The sequence below is a fragment of the Mastigoproctus giganteus genome, chromosome 1 (genome assembly GCF_048544385.1).
Source record: "Mastigoproctus giganteus isolate SK-2022 chromosome 1, ASM4854438v1, whole genome shotgun sequence".
Classification (NCBI taxonomy): Eukaryota; Metazoa; Arthropoda; class Arachnida; order Uropygi; family Thelyphonidae; genus Mastigoproctus; species Mastigoproctus giganteus.
In genome coordinates, this window is record NC_143575.1 from 164,468,852 (window position 1) to 164,485,678 (window position 16,827).

At 34.5% G+C, this 16,827-nt stretch overlaps 1 protein-coding gene across 2 annotated transcripts in view; it reads left to right on the forward strand.

Annotated features, from left to right (window-relative positions):
- The window catches only part of LOC150091236 (rho GTPase-activating protein 12-like), a 308,288-nt gene that overhangs the window by 230,327 nt on the left and 61,134 nt on the right, over positions 1-16,827 (forward strand). For both annotated transcript variants that reach the window (XM_090382935.1, XM_090382932.1), the window contains exon 12: positions 6,864-6,965. In XM_090382935.1, coding sequence (XP_090239061.1) covers positions 6,864-6,935 — 72 coding nt within the window. In that variant the 3' untranslated portion in view covers positions 6,936-6,965. The remainder of the gene's footprint in view (positions 1-6,863; positions 6,966-16,827) is intronic.

Here is a 16,827-nt window from a genome sequence, read left to right on the forward strand (position 1 = left end):
TGGGGAAGACAGTGAAAGGTACTTTCTTTTCTTAGACTGCTACTCTTTAAACTTTCTCATCCATCATTTATGAATAATATCGAAAAATATTTCGGCACCCTCTTGAACTGCCACCTGTAAGCAATGCTTATCTCGCCTATCCACTTGGGGCAGCCATGTATCGGAATGTAGTTAGTTCGCGATTATTGCCTTCTGCATTCCACTTGATTTTTTAAATTTATTTATATAATGAGTAATGAAGAGTTTTCCTTTCTTTTAGCTTAAGCGCTAATTTATTAAAAAAATCTGTGTAATTTGCACACTTTTTTGGCATACACAAGATAACTCAGGATAGCCCAAATGGGTTAATTACTCCCATATATTTTCTACAAAAAAATTAATAAAAAACACAAAAAACTATACAGTGAGTATTCGCATGATGCATACTTTTAATCTGTAAAATAAAAAAAGTCTATTCGTTATGGCACATTTTCCGGAAAAAAATGTTCCGTTAAGGGGTTAGTTAGCTTTTCTTCTAAATTATTTTAGAAATGTATTCTATTCCTTCTGTAACATCCTCGTTCTCAAGTTAATGCCCTTAATCTCACACACACACACACACACACACACACACACACACACACACACACACACACACACACACACACACACACACACACACACACACACACACACACACACACACAGCAGTGGTTGTGATACTGGTTTTATTTGTATTTGCTTCTTACTTGGCTTGTCATTCTGTTAACTTATCTTTTATTTGCATATTTCAGTTTGTGTTACACGCAATTAAATATGCTTTGCCACTTCCACTTTAGCTTACTGTCTGTTCATGTTTTATTCCTTTTCTCTTTTCTTTACAATTTATTTAAAATGGCACATTTTCCGGAAAAAAATGTTCCGGGAAGGGGTTAGTTAGCTTTTCTTCTAAATTATTTTAGAAATGTATTCTATTCCTTCTGTAACATCCTCATTCTCAAGTTACTTAATCTCTCTCTCTCTCTCTCACACACACACACACACACACACACACACACACACACACACACACACACACACACACACACACACACACACACACACACACACACACACACACACACACACACACAGCAGTGGTTGTGATACTGGTTTTATTTGTATTTGCTTCTTACTTGGCTTGTCATTCTGTTAACTTATCTTTTATTTGCATATTTCAGTTTGTGTTACATGCAATTAAATATGCTTTGCCACTTCCACTTTAGCTTACTGTCTGTTCATGTTTTATTCCTTTTCTTTACAATTTATTTAATTTTACTCTTTTCTTTACAATTTATTTAATTTTACTCTTTTCTTTACAATTTATTTAATTTTACTCTTTTCTTTACAATTTATTTAAATGAAAATTTTATTTTTCATTGCATATGCAATACTCACTCATTCACTGTTATCCAAAAGTTAAGTTTTTTTTTTTAACAGAATTGTCTAAATTGTATAAATTTTACATGAAATTTGATATTCCAATGATTTTATGAGGGGCGACTAAAAAGTTTAAGTCTGTTACTCTGAAAGAAACAAGTGAGAAAGATAAATACCTATGTCTTTTTTTTTTACATAATCTCCCTATGTACTTCTGCCACTATTTCAGAAAAACAAAATAGTGTCAGCTAGGTTTCAGAATTTATTTCACAAAGATCAGAAAAGTCATGGATACCAGCTATGACTCTGATCTCAGTGAAAAATGAAATATTTTCCCAGTCTGGGGAGAAGGTGGAAGTTTGATAATGCTAAATCAGGTGAATAAGGTAGATGTTCAAACAGTCACAAATGATTCTCATTGTAATCATCAGTTCAGTTGCTGGTGCATTATCCTGGTGAAAGATGATTCCTTCTATGAGCTTTTTTACTTGATGTGCAATTATTGTGAAGTGGAAAGTATTATTCTTCTATGTGGTCTCACCCTTTTCTTAGTAATTCAGACATTATCCTTAGAAATTATGTGTTTGGAAAACAAGGAAACACCAAAACTTTTAATCTCAGTACCATCACCTTGCCATTTGAAGGAACAGGCAACCTTCTTTGGGCAAGACAGTGAAAGGTACTGTCTTTTCCTAGACTGCTACTCTTTAAACTTTCTCATCCATGATTTATGAATAAGACTTGGGATCTGTCTATCATTACTAATCTAATGATAGTCTTATCCAATCACAAATTAGACCATAATTTTCCATTAAGAGCTTATGTTGCAGCCATTTTTGAGTTTTTTGGTATATTTTAATTATATTTAATTAATAAGTGATATTTTGTTTGAGATTGGAATTATTTATTTTATGATATCAGCCCTATACTCAGTATAGTATACTGAACAACATGGATAAGTGGCTAAAAACAGGATTGGCAAAGGTAAATAAAGCCTGCACGAGAACAACGAGAAACATCGGATAACTTACGCGGAAAATTAGTTTGCCGATACGGCACTCTAGTGCTGCTCACTCGGTAAACAGATAGTAGGTGTTATCGGTCTTGGGCAAAGTCGAAAACGATATACTGATTGACAGGTAGGCGTGGCAAACGACGTGCTGATTTTTGCATGAACACAACACACGATAACATCGGTTTAGTATTACTGTAGCAGCACTAATGGTAACTTGTCCTAATCGCACATGCCCTAACATTTACTGTAATGGTGAAAAAAGGTCAGGTTACCTCGAGTTGAATCCCATGGGAGCTTGAACCCCTCCCAAAGTGGAGGGGGTAACTTAATCTTTTTTCTTTAGAATCAGTCATATTTAGAAATACATTCATAAAAAATAAATTTTTTATGACTGGATTTTTATTTTCTTGTTCAATAATATGCCCTAACGGTGAAAAAAAGGTCAGGTTACCTACACTTGAATCCCATGGGAGCTTGAACCTCTCCCGAAATGGAGGGTAACTTAACCTTTGTTCTTTAGAATCATGAGTGGACATAAATTGTTTATTAATAAAATATTAATTTTTTATTACTGTACTTTATTTTTACAGACACTCGTGTGGATACACACGTATCATAACATCAATCAGCACCTTAATAGCTATTCAGTATATATATATATATAAAGAATCTTTCTTTCTTTTTCTATTATTTCCCAACCTAACGTTTAAGTTTAGGTCGCGAAATACAAGGAAACCTTTTCTTTTATTTCCTAACCTACCATTTAAGCTCAGGTTATGAAATACAACGAAAAACAAAGAAACCGTTTCCTTTTTTCATAACCAAACCTAAATCAATAATACAGTAAAAGCACTCATCAACTCCAAAAATCTGCTTTTAATAATGAGAAAAAAAAAAACACAGTGAAGAACATAAAAAGGAACAAAACGAAACTTTCTCAGAAAAAAAAATTCATGAGTACAAATCATACAGTTGGACCTGAATAGCTATTCGCAATTTGAGTAACAATATTGTGAAAAGTATCTTCATAATTTTTCCCATAAATTTGACGCCACATATATTCATTAATGTGACCCATAAACATGTTTACAGCTGCCATTTGCTCCTTTAGTTACACGTTTAATTTCTTCCATTGGGCTTTGATATTATTCGTATGTGCTCCTGTATGTGGATCTACAAAATGTTCCTTGTGTTTCACCGTTAAATGTTTGTACTTCTTTTTTTCTAAGGCCGTGATATGGCTGTATGCACGCCATTCATCTGTTATGATGGTAGTATTTTTCTTCACTACTTTTCTAATAATGCGCAAAAGAGTTTTGTTTTTCCGATTTTTTATCAATTTCATGCGAATTTAGATTCTCTTTCGAACACACCAAACACCCATTTCTTCTTAGCAGTTAAATTTCGTCCTCTGTGATGTTTTGGTTTTACCAATACAGTTTCGTCTCCTTCTACAATTTTCCCGATCTACCCAACTTAATGGGTTTTTTTATTAACTGCAATCAGCAAATATCTCTTAGTTTCTTATAAAACTTAATTGCTGTCACTTTCGAAATTTCCAGATGGAATGCTGTCTTAGTTACTGGCATACACGTTGACCAAAAGTATATAATGTACATTATCTTTTTCAATGAAACTTTTGTATTTTCCATAAAACTATGCTTCAATAAAGAAACTAGTGAAGAACATTTTTTGCAACACTTTCCACATGACTCTGTTTGTGATTCAATTAGTTGAAAATAATCATTGCACTTAAAACTTAAAACAGTACAATTTTGGTCTTACCAATTTAGTTTTCATCAAAAAGTCAAGCAATGTTTTATTTTCCTTACAAATTTCTTCCATCTTTAATAGATTCATCGCTACTATTACCTGTTCACCGTTCATTACAAAACAATTATGCACCGTTCTTTACTGGTAAATACACATCATAATGCCAACCAATGACTACACAGTAGCTTGTCATCTGTCACACCCACCACCAATCATTTGATCATTTTCCACACCTACCTATCAATCAATATATCCTTCTCAATTTCTGCTCAAGACCGAGCAGCGCTAGAGTGCCGTATAGGGAAGCTAATTTTCCATGTAAGTTATCCAACATTTCTCGTCGTTCTCGTGCAGGCTTTCTTTACCCAAGCCACAGGATTTTTGAAACTTCAACCCAATACTAGTTTTTTTCATAGTTGTAAAGAAATCCTACCCGGTGGTCCGTGAATGATTAAATGTTGAGAAGCACTGATCTAGATGCATCTCTGAACAGTCCAGGTTACATGTCAATCCTTGCAGACCATCTGCATCCCTTCATGGTCATCATGCCCCCACAGAACCATAGTGATTAGAAAATGGTTTGAAGAGCATTCAGCAGATTTTACCACTATGGAATGGCCTCCCCTATTTGCCAGACAATGAACCCTGTGGAGCACCTTTGGGATGCTGTGGAAAGGTCCGTTCAAGCTTTGGATCCTCCAACCAGAAATGCAATGGAATTATGGACAGCGGTGCAGCACTCATGGATGAAAATACCTGTGGAACACTTTCATGAAGTTTGGATGCCTACCTTTTACTGTTGCATATGATAGTGAATTGTCATTTAATATATTAATCATATCCTGATATATATCTTGTGGTTTGGGCAATTTTTATGGAGATATTCTACTACTGACATCTATAGAAAATATAATATATGTTATTGTTACCCTTAACCGAGAGTTATGGGAATCCAGGATGGCTACTGACTGATTCTGACTGAACATATCTGGGGTGCTTTAGGGAAACATATTGGGACATGCTTGCTTTTTTCCCAAACCTCCTTCTTGTGCTAAGATTTGTTCTTGTAAAGTGTGATTTCATACCATAAAGCCTTAAATGGTGTGGATAGGATCAGTTCTTGTACATTGTATGAGGACTCAATGTGAGATTTTTTTTTTGCCATTGTGGTTGGGGGCGGGATCGTACTCCATATAAAATATCTGTATTATATAGGACCTGCCCATCAGATTCATGAAAAAATTATGAATTTTTTTTTTTCAGTCTCAGTCTAATTTGGGTGTTAGAATAATAATACTGTTTTATAAAATATTTGATAGAATTCCATAAGTACAGTCAGTCCTTGTATAGCACGATAGTTGTGTTCCTATAAACCCTCTTGCAATGCAAAATTGTGCAATATAAATAACAGGCCCTATGGGAAAAATGGGGTTAGGTGCCGACCACCCATGAATGAACACACATTTGTAACCAAAACATTACCAAACACAATAAATAATCGTAATAAAATACTTACGTATTTTATTATGACTATTACGTAATAAAATATTGCTAATGCTTTTGCTTCTATCGTAAGCAGACTTGTTTTTTGTTTGATTTTCTATCCAAACAGTTGACAGCCATTGCATCCCTTCCAATTCTTTGTGTCTTAATCTAACGAATTTTAATTACACTTTGAGTTGTTACTGCTATGAAAGTTGTTTTTATTTTCTCTGCATTCTTTGTAATTCTCGGCGTTGCCTGATTTAGGTCTGTAGCACGTGCAATATCATGGTCTTTCATTTCGCTCAAAGCGTTTCACAGTTTCATATTTTTTCGCTATCGACAGTGGCGGACTGGCCATAAGCCTTACCGGGGAAACCCCGGTGGCTGGTGTGATTTTGGCTATAAACACTAGTATGAGGCCACTACAAATTTTCCTGGGTAAGAATTTTTGACTCAGTCTGCCTCTGTTTATCGATATTGCTTTGCTTTTCTTTTCTCTCTGAATCTCAGTGTCTTCACCTGGACGCTTCCTTTTCACACCTTTTAAGTATTTTATTCATTTTTATGGAATAAAGCACAATTACAAAACGAGGAGGCACGCTTGATACACATAAACAAAGCTGCACACGTGTAGCAACTGAATAAACAACACCGTAAAGGCCACTATTAACACCTCACATTTTACTAAAGCACATTTCTAGAGGTTACTACCATAAAACAATAAAAACAATTTCCAGTTGCGATTCTGCTAGTGGAATCAGTTATAAACTGGTAGTAAACTCGATCTAATTGCATTTGCGATTATACCGATAGTTGGAATTGTGTTGGTTTTTACGTTATTATGGTGAAATGTGTTTCCCCTTCACTGGTATAAAACACATAAATACATTTTCGGAATCTTCTCTTCATTCCTATCATGTTGCATTCGGTTCGGGTGATTCCGCGTTCGACTGCCATTTCTTGTAAACACAAAGGCAAATCGTGCATAAGCGAATTCGGTTCGTGTTATATAAGATATCGTTCCCCTATTTATAAATCGTGTATGATCGAATTCATGTAATGTAAACACATGTTATACGAGGACTGACTGTACAGTTTTTTTGATATCCTATATTTTGTAGTTACAATTTAACTTTTTGATATGTATCTGTACATATACTTGAGATTCATAAAGATCTCATGTTACTGTTAGATGAACCAGTGTTTGGGTGCAACCTGCAAGTGCTGTGTTCACGAGAAAGAACAACAGTTCCAAAATTTGTGAAGAAATGCATTGAAGCCATTGAAGAAAAAGGTTAGTAAAGTCAAAGCTTTGTTATTAATATAATTAATATAAATAAATATCAATATATCAATATCAATAATCAACATATTAATATCAGTAAATAATAATGTCAATTAATATAATAAAATACATAAAGCCAAAAAAAGTGAAATATTACCTGCACAGCAAAATTAAACATTTAAGATGAGGATTCAAGCCTGAATTAAACTTTTCTTATTATTTCATTTAATGCAGCCGGGAAAGAGGGGTGGGGATGAGAAGAGACATTCTTTTTTTTTTTTTTTTTTTTTTTTTTTTGCAAATTTTGTGTATTTTAAAATATTAATTTCCTAATTTGCTGTCCAGTCGATATCCAAAAATGGATATCGACTGGAATATGATCTAATTATGATCAAAAATGAATTCAATTATAGTGAAACTTCCCTTTAACGGACAGCCATGGGGAACGAAAATGTGTCCGTTAGAGAGAAGTGTCCGCTAACAAGAAGTCTGAGGGAGAAAAAAAAAAAAAGAAAGAAAAATCGTTAAACGTTTAATGTAAAATTAAATTAAAATATATACAGATTTTGAACAATATTTTTGTAAATAATATACAGTTACATACACAAGAGATAAAGAAAAATTGTTAAACGTTTAATGTAAAATTAAATTAAATTATATACAGATTTTGCACAATATTTTTGTAAATAATATACATACAATTGTGCTATGCATATTATGACTTTATCTTAAGAAAAATACATACAGTAATCACTTATTTTCTTCTGCACCTTCTTCCGGCTGATAATTTTGTTTGAAACATTTGTTTGGAGTGAAGAAACCATCGAAAGTCCTTCAGTATCTTCTTCAGCGGCGAAAAACATTTTTAAACGATTGATTTGTATGAGCACTTCTTCTATTTTCATCAGTGGTTCGTCGTTAATATGTTCTCCGACAGAATGACCTCCTTTCATTTCTTCACCCTCATGAGGAACTTGTTGTAAAATATCGATGATAATGTCGTTGATATCTAGAGCACCATCTTCTGTAGTGAGGTTTGAGTCTATATCTTTGTAGCCAGGGTCACTTGTAGCGGAAGTATCGTGCATTATCAATAGATGTTGAAGTTTTTGTTCTTGATGCTCCACATTGCTGTTCACAACTTCAATTTTTTCGTTTGAGAAGCCAGACTTTACAAAACAGTTCACAACAGTTTGTTTTCTAATTGCGTTTACTGAAGAGGAAATCCATTGAATCGCATCTAGGATGCTGATTTTCTTTGCAAGGTCACTCGCACGTGTTACATCGTTCATGTTTGCAATGAGATGTCTTAAAACACGTTTTCTGTAGTGAAGTTTAAAATTTTTTATTATCCCTTGATCCAAGGGCTGACACTCTGCGGATGTGTTTGGTGGCAGAAAAACGATTTGAATGTTGGACAATTCAATGTGTGGGTGAGATCCAGCATTATCCATGAAAATAATAATTTTTCTGTTTTGACGAATCATGTTTTGGTTAAAGTGACTTATCCATTCGCTCATGATATCTCGTGTCATCCACGAGATATCATGAGCGAATCACCAGTCAACATCCAAAAGATTCAACTTTATGCCCTTGAAACAACGAGGATTTTGTGGGTTTCCTATAACAAGAGGTTGTTCAAAGTCTCCCAGCATATTTGTGGCGCCTCCGTAGCCAGGTGGGAAGGAGCAGCAGTGCATAGCACACGCTTCTTGATTAGACCGGGGTTCGAGCCCTTCACCACCAAATACGGAGGATGCGGAAAGGTCAGGGAATGACCACCGCATATCCCGGAGCAATATGGCCTTAGTTGGTAATGCTCCTAAAATAACAAACAAACAAACAAGCATATTTGTACACACTAGTACAGTCAAGCATTCCTTAGAAATTTTTCCGCCCTGGCACTTTTCGTTTTTTTAGACTCGTTGTTTTTTCAGGAAGAGCTTTAAAAAACAACCTTGTTTCGTCACAGTTGTAAATATCCATAGCTTCAAAATCACGACATAAATCTTCCAATTTGATGGTCCACTCTGTTACAACCCCAGTATCAACAGATCCACCTTCACCACTTACGGTTTTCCAAGAAATTTTATGCCGAGTTTTGAACTTGTCTAGCCATCCCACAGAAGCTTTGAACTCATTTACTCCCATAGATTTCGCAACCTCCAAAGCCTTTTCCCGAATAATAAGCCCATTAATGGGAATTTTTTGTTGGTTGGACTTTGTGCACATTGCACGTGCGCGACAAATTTGAAGTCCAACAGTTTTCAGGAATGATTTTTGAACCTGATCATTTCTGTGTTGCCAAAATTGTTTGAGCAGTTCATTTTTTTTCTTTAGGATGTCGCTTACCTGCGTGTTCCCGATTTTGAATTTTGCAGCGAGATTGCAAACACTATTTTTTTGCCGATCATACGCATTAATGAGTTCGACTTTATCTTTTAAAGTTAAATGTTTACGAGAAAACATTGTGCACTTCACACGACACTGAACAAAACTGAAACTGAAAAGACGAAAGGCCGACCATAATTCCCCCCCCCTGCACACACCGAATTCATCAGAAGTTTTACACGTGCCTTAAAATTCTTGAAAAAGGGTTTAGAACCGCAACGTAAACCTTGATAAAATTCAGAGAATCGGAAATAGAAAATAAACACACGATTGAGGCAATACGTGGAAGAAAAGTTCCTAGAAAAGGGCTGTGAGCTCGCCCGCTGTCCGTTATGGGGAGATCAAATTAAGTGCTAATCTGAACGAAACAGTGCAGATTGCCTGCCCACGTCCGTTACAGAGAATGTCCGCTAGACAGAAGCTGCAAACACGTTAAAACCAATGGAGGTGAGTTGGGGAATTTGAAAATGTCCGTTGTAGAGAGATGTCCGTTAACGAGAGGTGTCCGTTAGGAGAAGTTTCACTGTACATGTAATATAAGAGAATTATTCAGTAAAGATCTATTATTCACCTGGAAAGCTGTTGAAGCATTTTTATTTGTTTGCATCTTTTTTCAGATCTTACCAGTTGGATTGCCCATCTGTGCACCTTTTCAAGAACCTTTTTTTTTTTTTTTTTTTAAGATTCTCTCTCCTCTCTCTCTCTCTCATAATTACTTTATACAGTAGGATGATGACCTTATTTCTATAAGAAAATGTTCAATAAATCATCAGGGATACCATGGATCCTTCTTACTACACTTCGTGGAGAATTTCATGGTGTAATCACAAAATTCAATGCTCTGCTTACAGTAGAACATTGAAAATCCGAACGAGCCAGCATTTATTTATTATATATATATATTTTTTTTTTTTTTTGCTGGTGCCATAAAATAATTACAGTAAACACCAGTTATTGTTGTGATGACGTTTGGATTTTTATCCTATTAAATGGCAATTCTAATAAGCAAAAATTGAAGGAATATTATCCATAGGCTACAAAAATGAAGATAAAAAGCACAAACTTACACATTTATTACCTTACAAATTAACAAAATTAAATGATAAGTGAAAATCAGAAGAATATTATCCACAGTTTAGCAAAATAAAAATAAATTTACACTTACATACATAGCTTAATTAATATACATACAGTACCAACTAAACATAACACTTTGTAATCTGATATGGTTTACCCACAATTTTATTCCGAATGTCAAGGAGTATTGTGAACGAGAAGGCAAAATGGGCAAAGTCTTGCTTATCCTGGACAATGTCTTTCTTATCCATCACATCCTTCAGTGGAAACATTAAACAAAATAGATGACGGATTCAAGGTCATGTTTCTTTCATCAAACATTATCGCACTCCTACGACCAGTGGACCAGGGAGTCAATGAAAAGTTGAAGAGAATCTACAAAATAAAAGCCCGTTTGTACCCATATGCATGAAAGATATTTTATATGAAAACATCTTTGACGAAAATGTGAAACGGAAATGATGTAAATTACGTTGATGCTGTCACTAATATTGATTCAGAAGAGTAACGGGCTTCAAATGTATTTTTCAGAGTTAAATAAAATCTGCTTCTCAAAATCTTGAGAAACAGATTTTATTAAACTCTGCTTCTTTTTTTTTTTTTTTCCGTTCTCTATGTTTTTGAACTCATTCTTTTGTCGACATGGGAGGCTTCTTTGGTGGCTTTGAAGCTTTTATTCTCGGATACTTCTCTTGATTTCACTCAGCTGGAGTTTTAGCCATCTTCGAAATACTCTTATAGATTAACTGACATTAGATTTTATATTTTTACAATTCAGTAGTTAGAAAAATCCATTTGTAGACTAGTATGACATCATAACCAAAAACTACTGCAAGAAGTGATTGTTGTTTGTTCAAGTGATTGTTTTCTGTTGCGTTCTTGAATCAAAACTGTTTAAATTTTTAAATGGTTTTAGGAAGTGACGTCATTTAAAATCTAACAGCCACCTAATAGGAAGCGATGTCGTTTTCATAAGAAAATTTCGTTACGAACGAATTGCGTCATTTTTATAAGAAAATTTCGCTACCAATCAATTTTATTCTAGTGCCGCCATAGATGTTTTCACATCAAAAACAAGTCTTACATTGTTTACTTTTAGCAGAAAGCAACGAAGAAAGCATCATAGCTTTTCGAAAAAGCTCAGTCTCAAGGACAGTTGCTACATGTTAGCTGATGCATGGGAATCACTCACTGTGCAGAATTTAAAAAATTCTTAGAAAAAACTGTGGTCTATTGCAGAAGAAACCATAGGAAATGAGCAGAATTGAACTAAGTGAGATGAGGGGCAAGTACTGAATGAGATGATCTGTTTGTTTCAGTCAATCCCTGGGTTTGAAGATTGCAATGAAGGTGGTGCAAGGGCGTGGATGGAAAATGATATTCATGCTAAAGGATTTCCTGTTTTAAATGAAAATGAAATTGTGAATGTAAAAGAAACTGGAGCTCCTGAAAATGATATGGATGAAAACAACAATGAAGAAAATGACATCAACACTGGGCCTACACATGCTGAGGCATTTGCCACTCTAGAGACTGTGATGGCATTTGGTAACCAACAAGGTGAATGCTGTCCAACTCAGCTACACTTGCTGAACATGGTGAGAGAGCAAAGAAACAAAGTTCAAAAATGGTGCAGCAAAACATAAGTAATTATTTCGTTAAAGCCTATACATATGTATTATTGTGGCTGAAAGTTCCATTTGTTTTGTTACCTATGAAAAAATACATGAGCACAACTTGGTGATTTTATTTCTAAACTTACTAAACCTTTTTTTTTTTTTTTTTTTTTCAGTCTCCAGAACAGTATTTTTGATAAGTTTGAAAATCCGAACAAATTTGAAGTCCAAACTAAACTATCCCTGGTCTCAATTAGTTTGGATTATCGATGCTCTACTGTACCTATATTGTAACCCAAATCCTTTTCTTCTGTGTTTTTAATTCAGTCCCTCCAAATGTACAGTGTTTTGAAGTTATTTCTTGCTTGCAGCATAAAAACATAGTTGCATTTTTCTGACCATCCTTCAATCCTATCTAAGCCATTCAGGAGTGATACTTGGTGATCATTATTAATCACCCTCCCAACATTGATATCTCACACTGTATTTACTACATGTCTTTGTCACTGCTATTTAAGAAAATCAGAACTAGTCCAGCATTGATCCCTAAGGGACTCATTAATTATTTCCAACATCTCACTCATGAATGATTGCCAAAAAACTAACATAGTTAAGCATGATTTTCCTTTTATAAAAACCTTTCTTTGTTTCCTTTAGAATGACATTTATATCTATGTGCCTGTTAATTTTCCCTACCACTGGTATCAGACTCATCAGTCTATTTGTAGGATTTCTGGTATCCATATTGAGTTTTATTGTTTCTTGTTAAGTTAAATTAATTGTTTTGTATTTTACTAATGATCAGTAAAGGACTAAGGACAACTTAGCCAAAGAAATTGTTATTTGTTATGTCTTTAAGTTACATTTGTATAATCATGGTTTTAAAGAGAATGGCTTTGTTTTACCATGTAGGAAAATGTTTTTAATTATTATTAAATAAAAGTGATAAGTTTGAAATATAGTTTAGCTGCTAAAGGCAAGCTGCATATAATATTTTATGCATGCAGACGAATTGGCAAGTTTTGTTGTTGTTATTTTTATTTTAAATGTTGCATATCTAGCCAAACAAGCCCAGGATTTAAATGCTAACAGAATATTACATTTATATTATTCAGAAACCAGTGTCAGTGTTGAGGCAAAAATCCTAGTTCTATTTTGAAAAATGCTTACCGAATCAGATTCAGCAGTAGGAATGAAGAAAATTAATTTCTGTGCATCAAGAATATATACATTAAGGGAGCATAAATCAGAGAGAGAGAGAGAGAGAGAGAGAGAGAGAGAGATGTGTTCAGTTTTTTTCTTTTTTTGTAATTAACAGAAGTGAAAAATAAATATAGTTATCTATCAATTAATTACTAAGGCTATAACTTTATAGAACATGTAATAAAACTCTATAGTTCAGCAGTTCCCAACCAGTGGTTCACAAACCCCCAGGGGTTCGCGAAAATGTTCCAGGGGTTTGCACTAAAAATTCTGCAATGGCATCTACTTAGATTTACATAGATATATTTTTGTAAACTACAGTTAGTTTGGATTATTTACTTTAATATTAATTTATGTGGTTCGATTCAAATTTTATATTTAGTTATGGTTTGAGTCACGCACCCTTACATAGCAAGCGTGCATGACAGGGTGTCAGTGGGGTTATTGTGTGCGAATGTACCGATATGTATCACATCGTTCAGTCACGTGTCAGACAAATGTCAAACTCCGGTAGACATTGCCAATCGCTGTGCCATGCCATGTTGTGTTGGATTTGAATGTTATACAGCAGGGGCGGCCAACATGTCGATCGTGGCTTTAATTTCCATTGATGGCAACAAATTTTAAATATATATAAAAAATAGATTAGTCAAAATCTAAATGTTATTATTATTATGCACCCCACTGCATATGCTTATTACAAATCTATTGAACCATTTGACTACTCTTGTCGCCTAGGCTTGTCTAGAAAATTCGCACAGTTATGTTGTAGAGAGCATAGTGTATGTGTCGAATTCTTATTTAGCTTATTTTATAATGAACACTAATAAAAAGAATAAAATGTATCATTTTCATCGAGTGGGAACAAGAATACTTTTTTGTAATGATAAAAGAAAAATGTTGTTGTTTGATTTGCAATGCTACTGTGGCTATACCCAAAAAGGAAATTTAAAAAGCACTTCAACGCACTCCATGGTAAATACCAATCGGATTTTCCACCTAATAGTGACCTTAGAAAAAATAAATTAAAAGAACTTAAATCCAGATTATTCGCACAACAAAATTTCTTCACGACACCTAATTTACAATCTAAAGCAGTAACTGTAGCATCATTTAAAGTGAGTCATCTTCTTGCAAAAAAATGCAAGCCATTTTCTGATGGTCTATTCATCAAAGATGCATTTTTAAAAATAACAGATTCCCTTCTTGAGAATTTTAAGAACAAAAATGAAATTAAAAGTGCTCTTCAAGATCTGCAATTATCTCAAAATACTGTGATGCGATGCATCGAAAAAAATGAGTAAAAATGTGAGTGAACAATTGCATGCTCATAGAATTGTGTGTCCTTTTCTTTACAACTGGATGAATCTGCAGACGTCAGTGATACAGCTCAATTTCTCTTTTTTGTTTGTATGGTTTTTGATGATTCTGCCACTAAAGAAGAACTGCTGGGTATGGTTTCATTAAAAGAAAGAACTAGAGGTCTTGATATATTTAACACACTCAAATTTTATTGAAAAAATTAAATTACCACTATTTAAGCTGGTATCAATAATAACAGATGGAGCTAAAGCAATGACAGGGCATCTGAACAGATTCATTGCATTGTGCCAAAAGGATGATGAATTCCCAGATTTTTTTGAGTTACCACTGTATCATTCACCAACAAGTGTTAGCCAGCAAAAGATGATTAAATACTAAAAGTGTTATGGACATAGCTGTCAAAATCATGAATTCCATCAGAGGACAATTTCTTCAAAGGAAACTTTTCAAACAAATTGCAACGATGAAAATGAACCAGATCTGATATTACACTCCAATGTGAGATGGCTGAGTCGGAGTAAGTTTCTACAGAGATTTCAAAATTTACTGAATGAAATTAAAAAATTTGTTGATGAAAGGAGAGATGATTATCAGCAGCAACAAGATACAGAGTGGTTGTGTGATCTTTTTTTTGGCTGATTTTACCTGTAAATTAAGTGATCTGAATTTGGAATTACAAGGAAAAAATAAAAATGTGGGTGACATGATTAGTAGTACTTCTGCATATAAATATCAATTTTTGGCAATGGCTAAGGATCTCAAAAGGGAAAAAAATTGATAATTTTGCAAATCATCATCATCATTAGCCATTTTCAATCCACTGCAGGATGAAGGCCTCTCCAGCAACTTTCCAGTTCCTTCTGTTTTGAGCACTGGCCATCCATTTACTACCCAAAAACTCATGAATTTCATCTATCCGTCTCCGACTTTGTCTTCCAGGTTTTCTTCTAGCTCCTCTTGGATAACATTCTGTTATTTTCTTAGTCCATCTGTCATGTCTTCGAGCTATGTGTCCTGCCCAAGACCATTTTAGTTCTTTAGTTTTGATAAGAATGTCCTTTACTTGAGTTTGCTGCCTAATCCATGTGTTTCTCTTCTTATCTAACAGTCTGATTCCCAATATAATTCGTTCCATTCTTCGCTGTGTAGTTCTCAGCTTCTCTTCCATTCTTTTGGTGAGTGCCCAAGTTTCGCTTCCATAAGTCATGGTGGGGAGTATACATTGATTCATTATTTTACGTTTCAGACAAACTGGGATATTGCTCTTCAGTATGTGACTATATTTCCTGAATGCTATCCATCCAAAATTTATTCTTCTCTTGACTTCCAGCCATTTATCATTATTACAGCTAATAACTTGTCCCAGATAAGTATATGAATCCACCTTTTCAATTACTGCTCCTTCAATCATTATTTCCCTTTCTGTGGCATACTTGTTCATCATTACTTTTGTTTTAGCCATATTGATCTTTAGTCCAAAATCCTTACTAACTGTGCATAACTGATTAAGATTTTCCTCTAATTCTTTGGGATCGTGGCTTATAACCACAATGTCATCTGCAAATCGTAAATGGTTTAGGTATTCTCCGTTCACATTGACTCCTTTCTGTGACCAGTCTAATCCTCTGAAAGCTTCCTCAAGGGCAGCAGTAAACAGCTTCGGAGATATTGTGTCTCCTTGTCGAACTCCTTTCTCGATTTTAAATTTGCTACTGTCTTTGTCTAGTCTAATAAAGGAGGTAGCACTCTCATATATTTTCTTCAAAATCATAATACATGGGGTATCTATGTCTTGTCTTTCCAGTGCCCGAAACATTGCCTTATGCTGTATGGAGTCAAATGCCTTTTCATAATCCACAAATGCCAGGCATAATGGTGTTTTATATTCATTTGCTTTCTCCATTAGCTGTGATATTACATGACGGTGATCCATAGTTGAGAATCCTGTCCTAAAGCCAGCTTGCTCTTTCGGTTGATTCTCATCAAGTATTCTTTCTAATCTGTTAGTAATGACCCTTGTGAACAACTTGTAGATGTGGGATAACAAGCTAATTGGTCTATAATTTCCAATTTCTGATTTATCTCCTTTCTTATGCAGCAAAACTATGATTGCATTATTCCACTGCTTAGGCGTCACACCTTTTCTAATGCTCTTTGTGAAGAGCCTTGCCAGTTTTTGTGTTATGTCTCTTCCTCCCAATTTTAACAACTCTACAGTAACTTCATTTTCCCCCGGGGCTTTCCGATTCTTCATTTTCTTC